Source organism: Branchiostoma lanceolatum, chromosome 19 (genome assembly GCF_035083965.1).
Source record: "Branchiostoma lanceolatum isolate klBraLanc5 chromosome 19, klBraLanc5.hap2, whole genome shotgun sequence".
NCBI classification, from domain to species: Eukaryota; Metazoa; Chordata; class Leptocardii; order Amphioxiformes; family Branchiostomatidae; genus Branchiostoma; species Branchiostoma lanceolatum.
In genome coordinates, this window is record NC_089740.1 from 11147842 (window position 1) to 11167226 (window position 19385).

Below are 19385 nucleotides of genomic sequence, written 5' to 3' on the forward strand. Positions count from 1 at the left end.
TTTTAAAAAATTCCATTTTGCATTTTGTTCTTTCTAGCTTTAATTCTTTTAGCAGTTAGATGAAAATACAAAAGGAAAGTAAAATTTCTTGAGTTTGGCTAGTAGTGTGTTATTGCATAAGAAGCAACATGTGCAAAGAAGTTGCAATCTCGATGGCAGTACAAGGTGGACCACTATCAAGTGCCACCTAGTGATATTCAGCAGCACTGCAGCAATGTTTTGGTTTGACAGTGGGGCGGACTATATAAATGGGCATGTGAGATGACAGCAATGTACATCCACAAGCTACCAGGACAAAGAGAATGCCTTTGAGGGTCCGGTAGAGTGGGGGATGGGGGTGCTCTTGCCAGTTCTGTTACAAAGCCTCACTGTTGACTCATGACTTCAACCACAACAAATGGAACAAGGTGGGCTTGGCTGGGGATTTACAATCACATTGTAGAGGACAGTTCAACAGACTTTCTCTTCATACATACTATTATAGCCAATAGAACAACATGTGATAGTTCAGTCTGTACCTTACTACCACAGAGTTTCCTCTATGGTGCTGAGGTACAAGAGAAGTCTAAATAATAAGGCCAAAGTGTACCAAATAAAACATTTCAAAGTCATGGATCTGGTAGTTTTACTGTAATTGTGGCGGAATTTCTCTTTTAAGTGCAAGGGTTGGTGGTTCGCTACTAAAGGAGCACAGCACACAACAGAACATGTAGGTGATAAAAAATCATAGTAACTTCAAAGTGGAAGATGAAGAAACCAGACTGCTGTATTGAGGAAGAAAAATATGGTAGCATATGTTCAGGATTGCTACTGTAACAGAAAATGCGATACAACTCCAACAAATGTGCTTTATTTTAAGAAAAACACTGACTGGGATGTGGGTGTTTCAATGATACCCTATGGGTGCACCACTAGGATGGGGTGTGATATGAAACATCATGTCAAATGCTCATAAAAATGCAAACTTACTCTTGATGTGGAGGCAAACCCAGATTGTATTGTTCAGAGGGGGGATGTTGGCAGTAATCGGTGGAGTTATAAGGGATATGGGCAAGGATATTGATGTATGTCTGTATAATGCATTGAATCTACCTTTACGTGATCCCTTGGGTATGTGCTGAAATGGGAACGTGACTATAAACAGCGGGATTTGTGTCGTGGGGTAAATGGGGGGAGGGGGGCACGTCGTATGAAATGTCCACAGATACACAAGCGGACGTCAAATGATCACGGGCACGACACGAATGCGTTTTTACCGTCTGTGCGAGAAATGACGTAGCACCGAGTGGGAAATCGCAGCTCTGTGTCAGCGGTCTGCTGCAGTTGGCTGGACTCCAAATGTTCTTGTTGTGACGTGCGAGAGTTTGAACGCGTTTCTTCAGCTCCAGATGCAAAATACGCTTTTTTTACAAGGAGAGTTGTGGAAGTAAATTCTTTTTAAAAAAACGTCTTGTACTAGTTGTAGATTATACAAGTTATATGATCTGACACCCTAATAGATAATTTTGATTCAAACAGAATCTAACTACTATGGGTATTAATCTTGAGCACACTGAAGTAGCCGTTTGGCTTCCCATTCTCTACTGGTTACAGAACTAAGGCCGCAGGGAAAAGAATAATGCAAAGAGAAAACTTAGCTAAAAACAAAAGTTTAGTTTCCTCTTGTTGCTCCCATGTTAAAATTGACACAGTAATCTGATCTGCCTAGGTGTAGACTTTTTAAGATCGTACGCAGTGTTGATGTGATAACGTTGTGGCAGTTTTATGTCCGTTTCATTTAACAAGAGCGACGCCTCTCCCACCCTAGCCATCTGTTTCATCCTGCGCTTACTTTACGGCCTCGGGCGTCTGTGAAACGGTTACGGCGCCAGGTACGGATTCACAGCCCGACTTACACGCATTTTGATGAAACGTCAGCATAGATTTATTAAAATTGACATTTTATGACACCTGTAGCTCTCAGAGGTGGAAAACAATTTCCCCGCAAAGCCCATCTCCGTATCAGTGGATGGCTGGAGGAGCCCTTTTATTGCTATGTCCCCCATGAGGCATTGGGTATCCTATGATAAAGGGTACTCTAAAACCCTTGGTTAGCACCGTCTATGATATTCTTAACGCCTTAGACAGGAACATACTACATTTGTGTGTTGCACTCTACTACCTCCAAATAGACAAACATGTACATGTATGTTGCTATTCTTTCTTTGGTAAATTACTGCAAGTCAGGGAGTGAATGTGAGCCATTTGAAAGACTACACGAAATGAGAAATTCCGCCGTAAAACGTCATGAATCTGTCAAGCAACTGGGCTCGTCCGTCGTAAAATGTCAAATTGCGAAACGAGCTATATTTGTTTTCTTCTCGCAATCTCGCCTCAGGTCTTAAGGGGTCTCCCGGGGAAGTGGTCCGTAAAATCAAGTTTGTGACGAGCCGATGTTCTTTATGTCATTCATCGTGAGGCCACACCCAATAAAGAAGCAGCAACAGTTTGGTAGTACATGTACAAGAATTCGCAAAATCCTTGCACACCAGCATCACATACTTATAGTATCATTTTGATATCTTTTTGCACCCTCTACAGCAAGAAAATTCAGAGAGGAAAAAGAAAAATCAAAGATGATTTTCACAGCACATCTAAATGTTAACAAAAAGTGGGAACTCCAAAGGGTTCATAGACAATCCAATTTGTAGTAATATTTCTGAGAACCCTAAATTTTTTGTCAATTTGCTTTCAAAATTGGTAGCTAGAGTTTGATAAAAACCATTACGATAGTCAACGTAATGTTAAAAGATGAGTAGTGCTTTAGCTTTTCGCTGGGAAGCAGTGAACAGATCAAATGGAACCTTATCGTATAGAAACCTTGAAAATGTTTATGATTTTTAGACTATCAAACAAAACATTGTGCTTTTACATCATCATGTATGCGTAGCTTCCTCCTGAATGGTACTGAAAACCAATTTGATAATTCGCCGCCATACATCAGACTATGAATTAATATGAGGAAAAACTACAGTATCCTAAAAATAAAGTTGAGCAATTAAAATCGATGGAAGGATACAGTCTAATGTCAAACAAAAATCTTATCTAAAACCGCCTGACGCCGAAGCCAAGGTGTCCATTACCTTGTTATCGTGAACTAGCTTATCTTTGCAACTACTTTAAATTCATCTCACTTCCTACGGCCGGCATCAAAATTGACAAATGGTTCAATCAGACTGACAAAAGGAGAAGAAAGACCAAGTCGACAGCCCGCTTCGATTTCTGCTTCCTTCGGTTCTAACTTCCGATTTTACGACCTAGTTTAAAACGTGTGTACAAATAGCCCAATCTACAGTAGGAAATTTTGATGAGAACCACATCGCTAGAAGTCCCCGGGGAGTTGTATAGGGCGGAGGTGTTTCATACAGGTGAGTGTCTGTAATTATCTGTGTCATTACCCGTGGGAATTGCTGTCAATCTTTCCAACCATTCTTCCTAAGATTATATCCACTCTTTCACACCTAGCGTACATTTATCAAGCTTTTCATTACTTTCTTCATAATCATATTTTTCTGATTCTTCATAAATTTACATACCATATGGTATTGTCTTTGCTTTGTCACCGCTAATGCATAATATAATTTATTTTATCATCTTTCTGTTTCCAGTCTTTGTTCAGCTGTATAATTTCTATATAAAACCTTTCATTATTTGATGCTTATCATATAAAAATTACCACCGCACTGCATATAGTATTAATAGTGACATTAATTCTCATTTACAAGACTGTGCAACTGTTTATTGTCTTTCTATTCATCAAAACAAAAATCAATGAACAATATACATCCACGATCCTTTTTTCTAGTACAATCGTACAATCAGAAAATGGTGACAATTTCATTTTGTATTTTACGTTTTGGTTGCAAAAACAAACTGCCCCAGGATAAAATTAAGAACGATTTTGATCACAAAATATGCGGCACAACAACAACAACAAAATTAAAATTGCCGATGGCACCGACAACTGAGATGGTGTAAACAAGAACAGAGAAAAAATTTGCTAAAACCAAGTTAAATAATTCGTTTGGCTGTAAAAGATCAGAATAGCTGTGAATAGAACGTTCCTCTTTCTTCTCCACCAATCAATAGCCAGCATGCATTTTCAAATGGACAAAGGCGATAAATATCTTGTGTAACAGTCAGGGGCAAGGGTAGGATCAATAAGGCAATAAACGATAATCCCGCGCTGCCTAACTGCAGAACATTAGACATGAACTATACTTCAGCAGACAGTCCGAGGTGTTAAGTTTCTATCGATTGTAAAACTCGTCATTCCAGAGAGCCTGACTACATCATGCTTCTAGCAACCCTTCCACTGGTCAGGCCCACTGAGGGGCTCCATAGAGCCCTGGAAAGTGATAGTTTGTGTTAGAATCATGGAAATTTTAATCACTCTATTCTGCCTACTGAAATAGATACGAAAATTGACAATGATTCAAATTTGTTTTGTCTTTACTGACTTAAGCTGCTGTTAAATTCTCTATGATGAGTGACATAACTGTAATTAAATGTACAAAAGAAAAGTAAATATCCTACGCATTTGTATGAATATCCTACATGACATGACAGGTGTTTAGACTGGTCTGGGTGCAGCATTTTTTTGTTGTTGAAGGTAAATTGCATTGTAAGTACTTTCCTTTCAAAAGGTCTAAACCACAATCAGGGCAAGGCTTTCTGATTCAGTAAGCTTATTGATTTGAATGCTTTTCTGATTAATCAATAAAAGGTTTTAAAGAGTGACCTTAGTCACAAGCATAGCCATCAAAGTTTTCTTTATTGGAAGTATTAGAAAACTATCTTTCAGAAATCACTAGTGACATTTTACAACAGTTTCACAATGAAGACTAACATAATTTTACAATGTAAGTTCCTTTTTATGAGGTGTCCTGTCTGTTATCAACGAATTAGTGTGAATTATTTATGAATTGTCTAGACGGACAAGATAATTACAGGAGAGTCATAACTGATGATTATGAACGATAAACATTGTGTTTCTCTCTGCACAGCTGACTCACACCTGTCCTTCTCACCTGGGACTCGTAAAGGTGATACGAACACACCTGAGTTTTCCCCAGGGAATTACATCATTATGACCTCATCCTACACCTTATCAACCTTTAGATTTTGAAGATTTTGTATTTTAACTGACAGATAGAAAACCAAATAATTCAAACTTAAATAAATTCATATTCTTTTATCTCATCATAATTATATAGCTGGTGACCAATTTTTAAACCAAAAGAACAATCATCACAATTGTACGTGGTACTGATAAAGGTTTGATCACAAGATGAACTGGGGGCGAAAACGTTTTATTGTCTGCTCATTACTTGTATGTTTTTGGAAGGGTTAATCAAAATTCGCAAAATGCAGCCACAAATGGCTGAGACTTTTGAGGTGTTTGAACAAAAAAAAAAACATATGTAAATTTTTTTCTACATTTTGTACAATTTTCCTATTAACAGAAAACGTGAAAAAAAGCTTTCCAATTATTGTATTTCTTACTTAATCTCTTTTTTTCTTGAAAGAGGTCACTAACATTCAGAGCATTCAGAGGATATTTTGGACCAAACTGCCCTACTGAAATTAGTAAAAAGACACATTAACGAGGGCCTGCATGTCCCTTTTACGTTGAGCGTAATCGGCCGTTTTAATTTTACGTAGAGCGTTGCCGACCACTCCATAATTTAGCGTAGAGTGTAGGAGGGGCTTTCTGAATTTAGCGTAGAGCGTAGGGAGGCTTTATGAATTAAGCGTATTACGTAGCCGGCCCTCCGAATTTAGCGTAGAGCGTTGTCGGGAATGCAGGCCCTCATTACCGCGTCCCCGACTTGTCTATAAATGTCATCATTAGCTTGCGTCTGACTCGTCTAAATGTCATTTAGAGAGCGCCCTGGTCACCTTCATTTTAATAACTCCGACAGGGCGCCTTTCAAACCCCATTAGACACGACACAGTCCGTGACCGACCCGCGCTCTCTCGCGGGACATGTTCAACCTTTCCACCTCCGAACTTCAAAAGGACGGAGAAATTAACACATACTCTCTGGTCCATTTAGTAAGAACCGACGATGGCGAAAGAACCTTCATGGCCACTTTGATGTGTACTCGGTCACTGAGCATAATGGCTGAATTTTTTACACAGTTGCAAATTTTCTTCAAATATACATCACAACACAAAAGAAACACTTTCATCTCACAAATGGACATAATGCAGTTTTATCCCCTTTTCTTCTCAAATTAGGCTGGGTGACTGGGTAAAATACAACATCGCCATTAATTAGAATGTCTAAATTTATAGGAAGCCGTGGATATAAAGCTAGTAATTATAAGGCTCGTCACCCAACAATGTTTATTTGTCAATAAACATTTTAGTGTCTCATAAACTTCTAAAGCAAACCATCATTTATGGATTTTTGAGATAACATAAATTTATGTATTTTTCTTAAGCTTATAAATAAAAAAATCACTTTGGGATAAAAAAAATTAAGCACAGAAAATATACATTTCATAGACCAGTGATATTTTTGACATCTTGGCACAGAATTTGTACCAATCATTCCCCCTTGTCACGCTGTGCAGGATTATTAGAGCACTTATTTTCGAGGCGCTACATTTACGATTCCCGGCAGGCTAATTAACCGCTACATCCTGGCAATCTGCTAAATTTTCCGTGCGCGTCAGGAGGTGGTGCTATAATTGGTTTGTTACGACAGCGGCAGCTGGTGATAAATTAGCTACATCTACTGTTTTTAACACCTCGTTGGACACACTTCGTGACCAGGTTGTGCTGAAAAAATTCAATCTATACGAATTATCGAAATATAATACATCAAAAACATAAGTTTTTGATGTATTATACAAATAGCAAGATATTTTTCTAGGATGATTATGATTATTTTCTAAATCACATTTGGGATAGAAACAATCTTAAAAGAAATAATTTATCTTTCATTATTAAAACTGGGAAAACATTCAATGCATTTGTTACCATGGAGACTGAAACAAACCTTTAACTGAAGTGTCAAAAATCTAACTTTAAAAAAGAATTTCTTTAGAATCATTGTTTAAACCACAGTCTGATAAACATATCGTAAAAAACATATTTCCACCATTAAATGTTACCTTAGGTTTATTATACTTCATCTGAAGAATATGGACCTAATTTTGGGGTCCTGCCAATTAATACTTATTAATCCCCATAGGCTCAATGGGCTCATTTATGCTCCAAATTTGTATCAGTTAAGACATGTTATGTCAACTAGGAGAGGTTCGATTCCAGCCAGTGTGAACAGTATCTTTATTTTAACAAGCAAAAAGTTAAGGAAAGGTTCTCACAAAAAAACACCATACATTTGTAAAATCATAGTCTCAGTCTGTCTAAATTGCTTTTTGCTTTTGAAACTTCCTTGGAAAGCTTAAGACTCTAATACGATGAAGAATAATGGAAAGATAACTTCATTGGACAATAGACTTCAATCTTTGTCCAGTTTAGTAGGATCTTCATAGTTTTACACACAATAATCTCTCTAAACTCCAACATTATGTTTCTACTACCTTCACTTATTCTTTACATTCTTTCTCTGTCCTCGAGGAGACAATAAGAAGACACACCAGTACCTGTGCATACAAATCAGTGCTTTATTTCCATATTCATTACTAAGTGCAGTTCACATTTGACAAGCCTAGGGGGAGCCTATGTACAGCAGGGACGGGTCTTTACTATACACGGGGGAACAACCTTGATCAAGGTCAAGAATGTGGCTTTCTTCTTTTGGCAAGTATCGCATCGAAAGTTTCAAAAGTAGTAAACTGAGTTGTCCTCTTTGTAAGAAGAACATGTCTTTGAGAGAAGGGAGGAAAGTCTTGAATAAATTGACATGAAACAGCAGGAAAGTAAAAAGAAATAAATAGGAGGAATAAAGACAGAAAATTGGTCAAACATAGCTGAAGGTATTGTTAGTTTTCAAAAGGTTCATGAATACAGGAGTCAATATATGGATGTAATAGTCCCTACATTTGTAAAAATCCATCTAAAAACAATGTGAAAGATTGGCACTATATTTTTCACCATTCCCATTGAATTCCCTTCCAAACAGTTAACACAGCGTTTTGACACAAGTGCGGCAAGATAACAACAACTTACTCCGGTCAAAAATTCCAAAAGTTACTATAAGAGTGCAAATTTTTGCAGTGCTTAATTCTCATATGTACACAGCATGATTGTCAAGAATTAACATGTGTGCAGACAATGCTATGATTAACCATTCATTTCAAAGGAGATTCTTCATTTCAATCAATGAATTTCTTCCATTTAGATGGTTGTGGTCCTCAAAACTCTTCTTATAAAGAATTTCAAGATTTTTCTTGTTCAATTTGTTGAAATGCTGCATTTGTTGAGAATACAGTCACAACTTTTCCTGAATGAAATTTTTTTTTAACATACATTTGAATTTACCTTAGATTCAGATTTATTTTGATCTTCAGTTTCAATTGTTACAATTCAGTAATTCGTCAAAACATGTACAGTATGTCATCTTACCTGGTGATCATACACTGTACTAAGTACACGATAGCATTGTCCGCACATTCTATCTATGTGGATCAATCTACAGTTAAATGTAGCTTAACACGTACCCCCAAATGTTCTAGTTTACACTGGGGTGTTTCAAAGCACAGTCTTCATGCACCGTATAAAGTACCACAACCAACACTGCATTCTCACTGCCTCACAGACTACCAGTATATACAACATGAACAATCATTACTATGCCTGACACTTGCACACACTCAAGCAGTGCTCTACATGTGTACTGTATATTCTGTATTGCAAGGAAACAGCTACTGAGAACATCCACTAATGCAACTCCTTATTGCAATCTTTTAGCTGCCCGTAACTACAAGATGAGATTTGCACTTCTATACCCACTAAGTGTACACAATAGCTGGTCTTTATACAGTTTAACTTTCACTATGTCCTACCTGCGATTTAAGCACATCTTCCTGCTGGATTCTTACAGTACGAAGCTACGTGGAATATATAAGTTACTACAAAATTGTACAAAAGGCACTCCAATCAATCAATCAAATGGTTTTTATTATCAACAAAACACTCGCAGCCAGAGGCTGAATTGCGGTTTGTTTTACACAGTACACAATTAAAACAAGTCTCAATTACACGTTAAAAACAATAGACTGCGTGCTTAGTCACATGTATCCACATACGTATGTACATTTTGCGTTTGTTAAAATATTCAACATTCTCATAAAATCTTACATCATTACTTGCAATGACTGCAGCCTTGAAACGAGCTTACAAATTCAAAATTCTAAGAGTTCAAAAGTCTAACAATATGCGGAATGGCAGAGTTCCTAAAGCGGTTCGTTCTCGCGGAGATAGTGTTCAGCTTGTGACAGGACCTGGTGGTTCGTCCACTGGTCTCTCCTCTCGTCGGTGGAAGCCATTCTCTGAAGATGTTGGATTTTAGTAGGCCACGGCCGAACTTCAGGATCAGTTGCTCACGTCTTTCCTGGAGTGTGGGAAGGCCTAGGTAGCAGCGTGCCTCTCGGTACCGAGTGTAGTTACTGCCGAGAATGATACGGCATGCTCTGCGCTGAACGTTCTCTATCTGTGACGACTGGGTAGCTGTCAGTCCGGGACTCCATACGGGGCATGCGTATTCGCACAGCGGGCGTACATAGCTTATGTATACAGTCGTCAGGTCGGGCACTGGCAGATTGAAGCTTTTGAGGCGCCGTAGAAGGAAGAGTCGTTTGCTACTCTGGCTGGTGATATGACTTACATGAGCGACCCATTTAAGGTCCGACTGCACTATGACCCCTAACAATTTCGCAACATAAACTTCTTGGAGTGCGAGACCATCAATATATAAGGTTGGAAGGGGAGTCGGGACTTTTGTGAAATACACATGCATAGCTTTGCATTTTCTCGGGTGCAGTTTCATGTGGCTGTCTGTTGTCCATTGTTCCAGGGCATTGAGGTCGCGTTGTAGGAGTGAGGTTTCGCGCACGAGCCTGCTTTCTATCAGTGTAAGGTCGTCTACGAACTTCCACTTGTTTGTTCGGGCGTTGTTGACGGCGCTGTTGATCATCGCTATGAAGATGATGGGAGCTAGGACGGTGCCTTGTGGTAGGCCGCAGGTAAGTATCTCCCATGCGGAGTATGAACTCTGGTACAAGACGCGTTGTCTCCTCTCAGTGAGGAAGCTGCATATCCAAACTATTTACAGTGTTCCGAGGTTCTGCTGGCTTTCGACAGAGTGTCCGTTACACATAGAACTGTGTTTTCAGATTCAACACAGTTGCCCAAATAGGTCAAAGGTCATCGTCATCACAACCAATGATTGACATTTGGCAAGGAGAGAGCAGTTACCATTCTTTACATCGAGGTTTCGTACAGCCTAGTGACTGTAGAAGTTTTTAGCTGCAACTGTTGGCATTGGTCTGTGACCTATGAACTTTGACCTGTGTTGGGAGTCTTTTCATTAGAATTCTGTAACACCATCTAGAATATATAATATAGTTACTTTCAGAAACAAAGAAGATAGTACAAAACTAGGTAGAAAAGTTGGATGTTCAGTAGTTCAGAGCGTTAAAAGTTTCTAATTCCAAGGACTCAGGAGGTTCTGTCGAGATGCGTTTCTGCAAGAGTTGGCAATGATGAAATGACTTGGTTAGTGTGGCTCAACAGAGAAATTCAAAGATCAAAAAAGGAAAATCTCATACAGAGAAAGAAATAGGGTAAATCTTAAACGTGGCTAAGAAGCGCACAAGACATACAGGAGGTGTTAGCCAGTTAGGAGACACTATCTAAGTATTATACAGCTGGAGAGAAAGGTTGACCAATCACAGTTACGGAGAGGAGGACCAGTCGTGGTGCATGGAGATGTTAGAGGTGGGCAACCGGTATTACGGACAGGTTGACCAATCACAGCACAGAGGGATGTCAGAGTTGACCAATCACAGTACAGAGTGGTGTCAGAGTTGACTAATCAGAGCACAGAGAAGTGATGCAGAGGAGAGATGGAAAGTGTGGGATGGGCTGGCATCCACAAGAGACGAGTGTCTTCTCCAGGTAGCTCCTCATGACAAGTACATCGGAGGTGGCTTGAAAAACGAAACAGCAACTCGTGAGCTCTCTGTCCGTTGCCAGGGCAACAGGCAGGAAGCTAAGTTTCCACGACGATGCTCAAAAAATCCACGAAAACGGAAAAATAGGCATGCGAGCGAGCGCGTTTTTCCCTGTGGGCGACCACGTTGTGAAGCCCAAGGGTTCCCTTTCCGTAATGCGTCCTACACCTCACAACACCGCTTTGTGTCAGGTTTTGGAGTTTGTGTGTACAAGGAAGGGAGGGTTTCTGTTAGCTAACAGTGAGGACCCTGCCTCGATGGTTCTTTAGCTTCACCTTTAGATTACAGTATCTTGACATCTCCCAATGGGGTATGAAATATTTATGGAACATTTTGGCACTAGTTGCTGGCAAGAGCACCAAGAAGCACCCCAGATATTAGGTAAAAATTCAGATTGCAGCGCAGGCAGCCCAGAATCTCAACATGGCTGCAACAATTCAGAGCAAAGGCCCCTGGGTCGGGTCATAGGTCAAGGGGTGAAGTTCACCTGCCATATAAGATGTGTAAAAGTCCAAAGGTTGCTACAGCATTGTGAGCTGTAGGGCATTTCGAAAAGGAGCCACGGACTCACGATACATTGACCAATCACAAGCGGTGTGCCATGCAGCGTCACTGAACAGTAACCAATCACAGGCCACAAGACATGCATGTATGGTGCGGGGGGAAAAGGGCGCAAATAAATGCTCAAAGGCACGGCAAAACATGCTGAAAATCATACGCATGCTGCAACAAAAATGCTGCTGAAATCAAGATGTGCAAAAACGTTCTTGCAGAACTGGTGGAAAATAAAGTAGCAATGCAAAAATGTCCTCTCTCCTGTCATGCCAACATTCTGAAGACATGTACTTTCTACACATATCAACAATGTCAACTTAGGGGTACATAAAACAACATCGATGTAGAAACATCACATGAATCTGACAGCATTCCAAACAAAATTTTCTTTTAGCGTTACTTTCAAAATAGTGATTTATATCTATTACTAACATCACCATGCAAACTTCAAGCCTGCATCACGGTCAAAGTCACATGATGTTGTGTCATAATTTGAGGAAGAAGAAACGCCCCCTACCTGCTCGTGGTGGATCCACAGGTCAGGTGGTTTGACGTCCTTATGGCCCGGCCCTTTCCTCTTGTTGTTGTCACGGCCCTTGTACTGTCCACGTTTCCTAAGAAAGAAGATACAATACTGTAAATTCCTGTTTTTGCGGGACTTAACTTTACGGTAGAAGGGAAAGAAGGTTTTCCCAGTGTTTTAAGACTGCAGTTAAATTCTGCAATGCAATTGTAATACATCGGAAATGCATGTTCCTGGTGTTGTGGATTCGCAGTGAAAAGGTTGCTACAAAAATAAAACCACCGTGAAGATTTCAAGATTTACAGTATGTCTAAACTCATAAACCCTAAAGCAAACCTGCCTGTTCATATGCAAATTCACCTAACATTGGAGCATACAAGTAACACTTTCAAGTTTGAACTACACAATTGATCATTTTAGTGTATTGATTACTGTTCTCGTTATTTAGTCTGTTTTAATCTGGACAGGGGGCAAGAGAAAGGCATTGCCTGTTCCCTCTGTCCTGTCCTGATGTGACGAAGTTGAAAGAAATAAAGAAAGAAATAAAAAAATACTTACTTGTTCTTGTTCTTGTTGTTGTCCCCGTTGCGTCGCCTGCACAGGATGAAGGTCACGATGATGAAGATGATGGTCACGGTTACCGTGACAACACACGCAATGATGATCCACAACATGGTGTCAGTCAGCGTGAAGCCGCCAGACTGTTGGTTGGAGGGGCTGTTGGTTGATCCTGGTGGTAAAAAAAACACTTTTAGCATCAACTTTTGAAAATCAAACTTTTTCTGAGCTTCATGAACAGTCTCTCAAAAAGCCTTCATTTTATCGAGGCTTAACTTTCATTCTGCCTCCCAACCACAATACAAATGTGGTGCCAAACGGCTACCTCAGTAATCTGAAGGTTAACCAAAAACCGTGCAACATACTGGAGAAAGATTTTTGAAAAAGATTGCTAAGACTCACTTCCAGGTCCTCCAGGATTAGGGTCAGGTTTGCCAGGGTCCTTGGAGTTATAGGATTTCCCACCTAAGATGTCAAACATCAAGTCAGTACAAGATTCCTTGGTTTCAAACCATAGATGAAAGAGATACCTCACATACTAGAACTAAAATTTTTAGCTCTAAGCAAGATGTCAAACAACAACATTAAGAAGTTACAAGAATCAATGCAAGAGATAACATTGGATTTCTGTCAGGATTAGTTGATCAAATACCAGAATAAAGATATATCATTCGAACTGACAGAAACATAGTCTTAAATTTCTAAATACAACGTATGATATTCTACAGGAAGTAAACTTTTATTTTCATGCATGAAAACAATAGTGAGTTACTACTTTTCAGTCTACAATGTTGGGGGAGGGGGGCAATGATTTGAAGGGTTATGCCTATGAAAGGGTGGGGCTGATACAATGGAGGTACGAAATATGGAAAACATTGTTTACATTTTGACTGGCACAAGGGAGATGAATACACAAACTTCAATATTCTTACATTTGACAATACAATCAACAAAAAGAGATTTACATAAAAATAAACAAATTATGATATGTAAAATAGCTAGCAGTTCCCTTGAAAAAAACTTGTTTGTACAAGTGGGTATACTAATTCTGATAGTGGTTTATGTTAAAATTCTGAGGGGACATTGGGCTTTATTTAGTTTGCTGTTAGTTAACTACTGTAACAATTTATGATTAGTTAGTGAGTGGTTAGATATGCTTGAAACCTTAATTTGCTAACACTTCCCTTTGTCATTCATTCCAACATTATGAAAAATAAATTAAATGAATCAAAAAATCTAAAAAGTGTTAAAAACAAGCTGCGATGTTAGTTTGGTTATAGGATGTGTTAGTAGCATTACTTTATTTAGATTAGTGCTTTAAATGTGCATATTAGTGATTTCATAGCCTCAGTCAGCTTTTCGTGAAAGGTCCACGTAAGTACATGTAGTAACAAACAGAAAATCCAAACAACCTGGCGGCGTCTGGTATTCCATGATGGGCGAGATGGGCGAAATGCCCATAGAATTCCTGGCTTGTATCTTGAAGTAGTATTTGGTGTTTGGCGTGAGTTGCTTTACTGTGTACGTCAATTTGTCGCCCTCCATAATTGGGTCAAACACCCAGTCCGCATCGTTCAGCAACGGATCGGTCGTGTAGAAAATGATGTAACCTAAAACGAAAGAACAAAAAAAGGGGGATGCTACTACTCGTGGCAAAACAAAGAATGATAATGGCTCTGCTCTAGAAGCATCGCCAAAAACTCTACACAGGGGTCCTAGTCAGTATCAACAAAGTCTTCTACATCTACACAAAAGTCATGTAGATACACTGAGGGTAAGAAAATAAGAAGGAGGTTCTATCATATAAACAGAGCATCTACTGTAGACTGTATGTTTCAGACAATTTTGTACGGTTGTATGTGAGTGGCGATAGTATCTTCAATTGTTTAAGAGACTTCATGAAAAGTGTCACAGAGAGATGAAAGAAAAGACAGCTTGAAATTTCACATCATACTTTTATTTTTGTGTTTCAAGAGAGAATACAGAAAGGAAGAAAGTTGGACTGGACACAGACTGAGAGCAAACCAAAAATTTAAAGGTAGGCATAATAACAGTCTTGTAAAATATATAATCTTTTTTGATGTACATGACTACTTCTACTACTGTAGACACAGAGAAGCCTGTACAAGTGTGACAATATACGGAAAAAATGAAATCTGTTACGATATAATTTTAGAACTGGTGGCAAAAATGTGGCACAAGCCCAAATGTACCACGATAATGGCATAACAATATGTCACTACATACAGTAAATCTATAGCATGTGTGGAATCCAATTCTATTGGTGTGCCAACTTTCAGTCTAATTATCAAGCATTTTGCCAATCTGAATGCGCCTTTAACTCTCGAATGACAGATCCTAGCACAGTGACACCAACTCTATAGGGAAAAACACAGCTACCCTAAGTAGGGGAAGAGTGCGTCACATTCTCTACCCAGTGTGAACCAATCTGAACGTGAGCACACAGCTCTAAACCGGCTTTAACTCTCGAATGACAGATCTAAGCACGGTGACACCAACTCTATAGGGAAAAGCACAGCCTTTACTCTAAGAAGAGTGCATCACATTCTGTACCCAGTGTGAACCAATCTGAACGTGAGCACGCAGCTCTGACCAGGCTTTACCTCTCCTGTTGATGCCTGCACAGATAGGTCCCCTAACTGGCACTGATGGATCGACGAATCAATACCCCTCCCATGCGTGAAAGTGGAATTCCAAATTATCCCCAAACCTCCATCCCTCCAGGTCATGTGATAAGATGTGTAGCTGAATCTCGCAGAGAAGATCATTTTTTCTGGCTAAAATTCTCTGACACCTCCTCCCTGAGAAATTGGTACGGCTGCTGGAGTTGGTGGGAGGACTTGTAAGAGTTTACGATGAATCTGGCTTTGATACTGCCAAAGGGTTTAACTGCGATATCCCAAGCACAGATTTTAACAACTTGGATTAGGTTCTCTGTACCTTTCAATCCCCTCAATCGAATAAGGTAAATCCATATAAATGATCTTACAACTTCAGTTTTCCATGTTCGCAGGGTGTTGCACAGTTGTTAAGATCAAGCTGAAGTTGTTACTTACATGTTAACATGTCAGTTTGAGATATACAGGGGAAAATGAAAACTAACAGCAAAATTTATACAATGAAGACTGGCACAGCTTAATTGGTAGTTGCAAGTTGCTGTAAATCCTTCAACATTTGCAACATTTCTATCAAATCACAGTGTTTTCCATGACAAACTCATTACACCCAAGAACACTGGTACCAACATTTTGATTGTCTTGCTGCTATTGTTTCAACTGCAAACAAAAGAAATTCTGGGGTCATTGAACTTAAAATAATTTACAGTGTTTACTGTTAAAAGTTACGGCAGTTGGCACAAAATGTGGCAGATGTTATAGCTTTTGTAGATTTACTCTCAATCTGAGCTCCAACCCCTGAAACACGCTGCTCAGACAACCATCAAATCATGATGAATGATGCCGAGAATCGGAGCATATAAAAACTTGTCTCTACCAGTATCAAATCTCATCTTTCCCTAATTAACAGAGTCCTTGGAGACAAGTCACTGAAAACAAGAAAAGCATGAAATTAACATTGCAATTATTCATTAATCAAACTTTTAATACCTATTTGCAAACTTTGCTTCAAGGATCTTTCTATGGGTCAGCCTTTAATATTTTCTCCAGCCATAACTGCAAGAACCACGATATAGATCTATTTTTATTACTTATTCCAAGTAAGCGGCTCTGACAATGAAGAATTGTAGGATTTATGAGACTTCAACAAGGGGCCTTACCCAATTTTGGGCTGGTAAAAATCAATGGTGAAGCATAGCGGCCATGTTTGTCTATGTCACAAACTGTCAACACCCTGTGTGCATGCATGGTTCAAATGGTGAGATAAAAATACCTGTTTCAAAGAGTGACTAGCTTGGTCCATCAACTATCTAGAGGATCAAAACAGAAGAAAGAAAAAATGTCTAGCTTTGTTTCCTGAAAGAATCAAATTGGACAATCCAAATCAACCCTACATTGTAGCTTACTGTAAGGAGTCTCAGTCAAACAACTATGTCTCTTATCATAATGCAATCCACAGCAGCAAATTTGGAAATCTATGTCCATGTACAGACTTGTTACTGAGTGAAGCCCAGTACTTTCCTCTTGATGCTTTAGAGTTTACCTGACAAGACTGCTTTTAAAAAAACAACAACAAATGGGCCTTGATTTAAACTACTTTGTTTTCAGTATTATATATATATTATATAAATCCATCAATTGCAACATACATGTACAACTGTTGCTGTGATATACTGCCAATCATAGACAAAGTTGCTTTTTTTTCAGTGACAATAGAGTAGGTTTTAAGCAGAAGCAAAATACAACAATCCAAATGACCAGAACTGAATTACATTACCACTGAAATGCACCAGCACTTGAACAGTTAATTTCTTGTATGCAATCAATGACAGTGTCATTGTAAACATAACCTACAGTATGAACAAGGCCTGGCTACGATAAAGCAAAACAGACGCATCAAACTTGGCATTCCTGACTGACAGGTCTTGACTGTGTTCATAAAAAGTCACTTGCTGTGAAATAAAACGGTAGTCCCTGGCTGAAAATCATCACTGCATACCGCAGCTTGTACTTTAATTGAAGACGGACTCACGCTGACTTCCAATTACTGCTGATCACTTGTAATGAAGTTTGACTGCTGCTAGGCTTACAAGTGTTAGCCTTTTAATCCAGTCTTCATATAGCTGAGACGCAGCTAGACTCAGTCTGGGACATCTTTAAGACAATACAGGCTTTGAATCTTGGATCCATTTGGTAACTTTCCATTGCAACCTTGTTGTAAGCCTTTTCTTTCCTACCGTGACTTACATGTATATTTGACTGGAAAAATTGACAGGGTTGAGTTTTAGATGTAACTAATATATGTACTATACATAGAAGTATTTTGTGTGTAATACATGTTTCACTGTTTGCTTGTGGGTGCATGTTCAATTTTATAGAATGTTTAGTTTGAAAAATTATTAGGAATATATATCAAAAGATGCCAGAAAAGCAACAAAGATATAAAAATGAAAGATTTCTTAAAAGGCAAAGTAATTCAGTTGACATAAAAGAAATTACAGAAACAGTTTTTAAAAGAAATTCAAATGTCTGTTGTACTAGATATGCAATTATTTCCAATGGACAGGATAAGTAAGGAGAATTTGACAAGTGATCTGAGACATACACATGATTGGATAAGAACAGGAGGGAGATTTGATCTCTGTAATATGATTGGTGTGAATGGCTAGACAGGGACAGCAAGGTGAATGGTGTAGATGATTGGTCATGGCAAGTAAGGAGAAATTCACAAGTGATCAAAGAGGTGTACATGATTGGACAAGGACAGAAAGGAGAGTTTCTCCTGCAATCTGAATGGTGTACATGGCAAATGGGTACAGTAAGGAGAAGTGACATAGGAAGAGTATATTGTTGGATGGGAACTTTAGGAGAATTTACCTGTGATCGGGCCATTGGACTTGGCAGGAGGCTGCCAGTTGAGGTTCACCCCTCCTGGGTTCCCCTCGATTCCCACAACTGTCAGGTCTCTGGGAGGAGACTTAGGCTCTGGGAGAAGAAATTTACAACATTCAAGTTTCCCGCAAAAGTATTTGTTTATTTACTGTACAAAAGTATATTTTCAAACCTATTTCACAACATGCAGAATATTCGAACATAACTTATCCTTAAAAAAAAGGTTCCTTAAAAACATCTGACTTATCAGCTGTAAGTATTTTTAGAATATTAGTGTCATATACATTGTTGTAATCATCAGTTACTTATCATCATCAATGAGACCAAAATTGATTGATTGATTGATTATTGAACACTTACTGTCTTCATAAGTCCTGTTATTGACAGTCATGCTGTAGTCGCTTTCCTGGCGACCTTTCGTGACCTTTACGGCAAACTCGTAGCGCGTGTAAGGCTTCAGGTCCGTCACAATGTACTCCAGACTGGTGGCATTTGCATAGAAATACTTGCTTGCAGGGAAAAGTGACATCCACCTATGCAGAGACGTAGAAAATACAGGGTTAGTCTTTGTATAATAATAATTCCTTATTGTCAAAGTATCATTTGTCCAACAGATTGCAGCCAGATATACATGCTGAATTGATGTACAGACATCGCAACAATCATATTCAATGGTACGAGTAACATATATGTCACTAGCTGTCAAAATTGCATCATAAATGGTCTCAATTCGTTCCTCTCTCAGTAAGGCATCAGACTGCAAATTTACAAAAGCAAGTCATGACATTGTAAAGCTGAGAATTGTGTTACATGACCCACCGAACAGTGTAGTATCGGTTGTCCGTGATCCGGTTACGCGTCAGTGTCGTGTCCGCCCAGGTCACCTTGGCGGCCTGCGGAGACTTGACCTCTGCCTTCACGCCGACAGGCGGCATCATGGGAGTGGTCGGCTCAGGGGCTGATGGGAAGAGCAAAGAATTATGGGATGTACAGGACCAGCATCCTTCCTTTCCTCACTCTGAGACTATTCAG

At 39.2% G+C, this 19385-nt stretch overlaps 1 protein-coding gene across 9 annotated transcripts in view; it reads right to left on the reverse strand.

The window, feature by feature from the left end:
- The window catches only part of LOC136425391 (neogenin-like), a 136612-nt gene that overhangs the window by 10328 nt on the left and 106899 nt on the right, over window positions 1–19385 (reverse strand). For 7 of the 9 annotated variants that reach the window (XM_066414246.1, XM_066414243.1, XM_066414242.1 and 4 more), the window contains 7 exons: window positions 19173–19311; window positions 18714–18886; window positions 18339–18446; window positions 14238–14435; window positions 13228–13290; window positions 12826–12997; window positions 12262–12358 (listed from right to left, as the gene is read on the reverse strand). In XM_066414246.1, the coding sequence (XP_066270343.1) occupies window positions 12262–12358; window positions 12826–12997; window positions 13228–13290; window positions 14238–14435; window positions 18339–18446; window positions 18714–18886; window positions 19173–19311 (950 nt within the window). Of the gene's footprint in view, window positions 1–10278; window positions 10701–12261; window positions 12359–12825; window positions 12998–13227; window positions 13291–14237; window positions 14436–18338; window positions 18447–18713; window positions 18887–19172; window positions 19312–19385 lie in introns of those variants that run through there. The other 2 variants (XM_066414249.1, XM_066414248.1) reach the window with 2 other exon arrangements.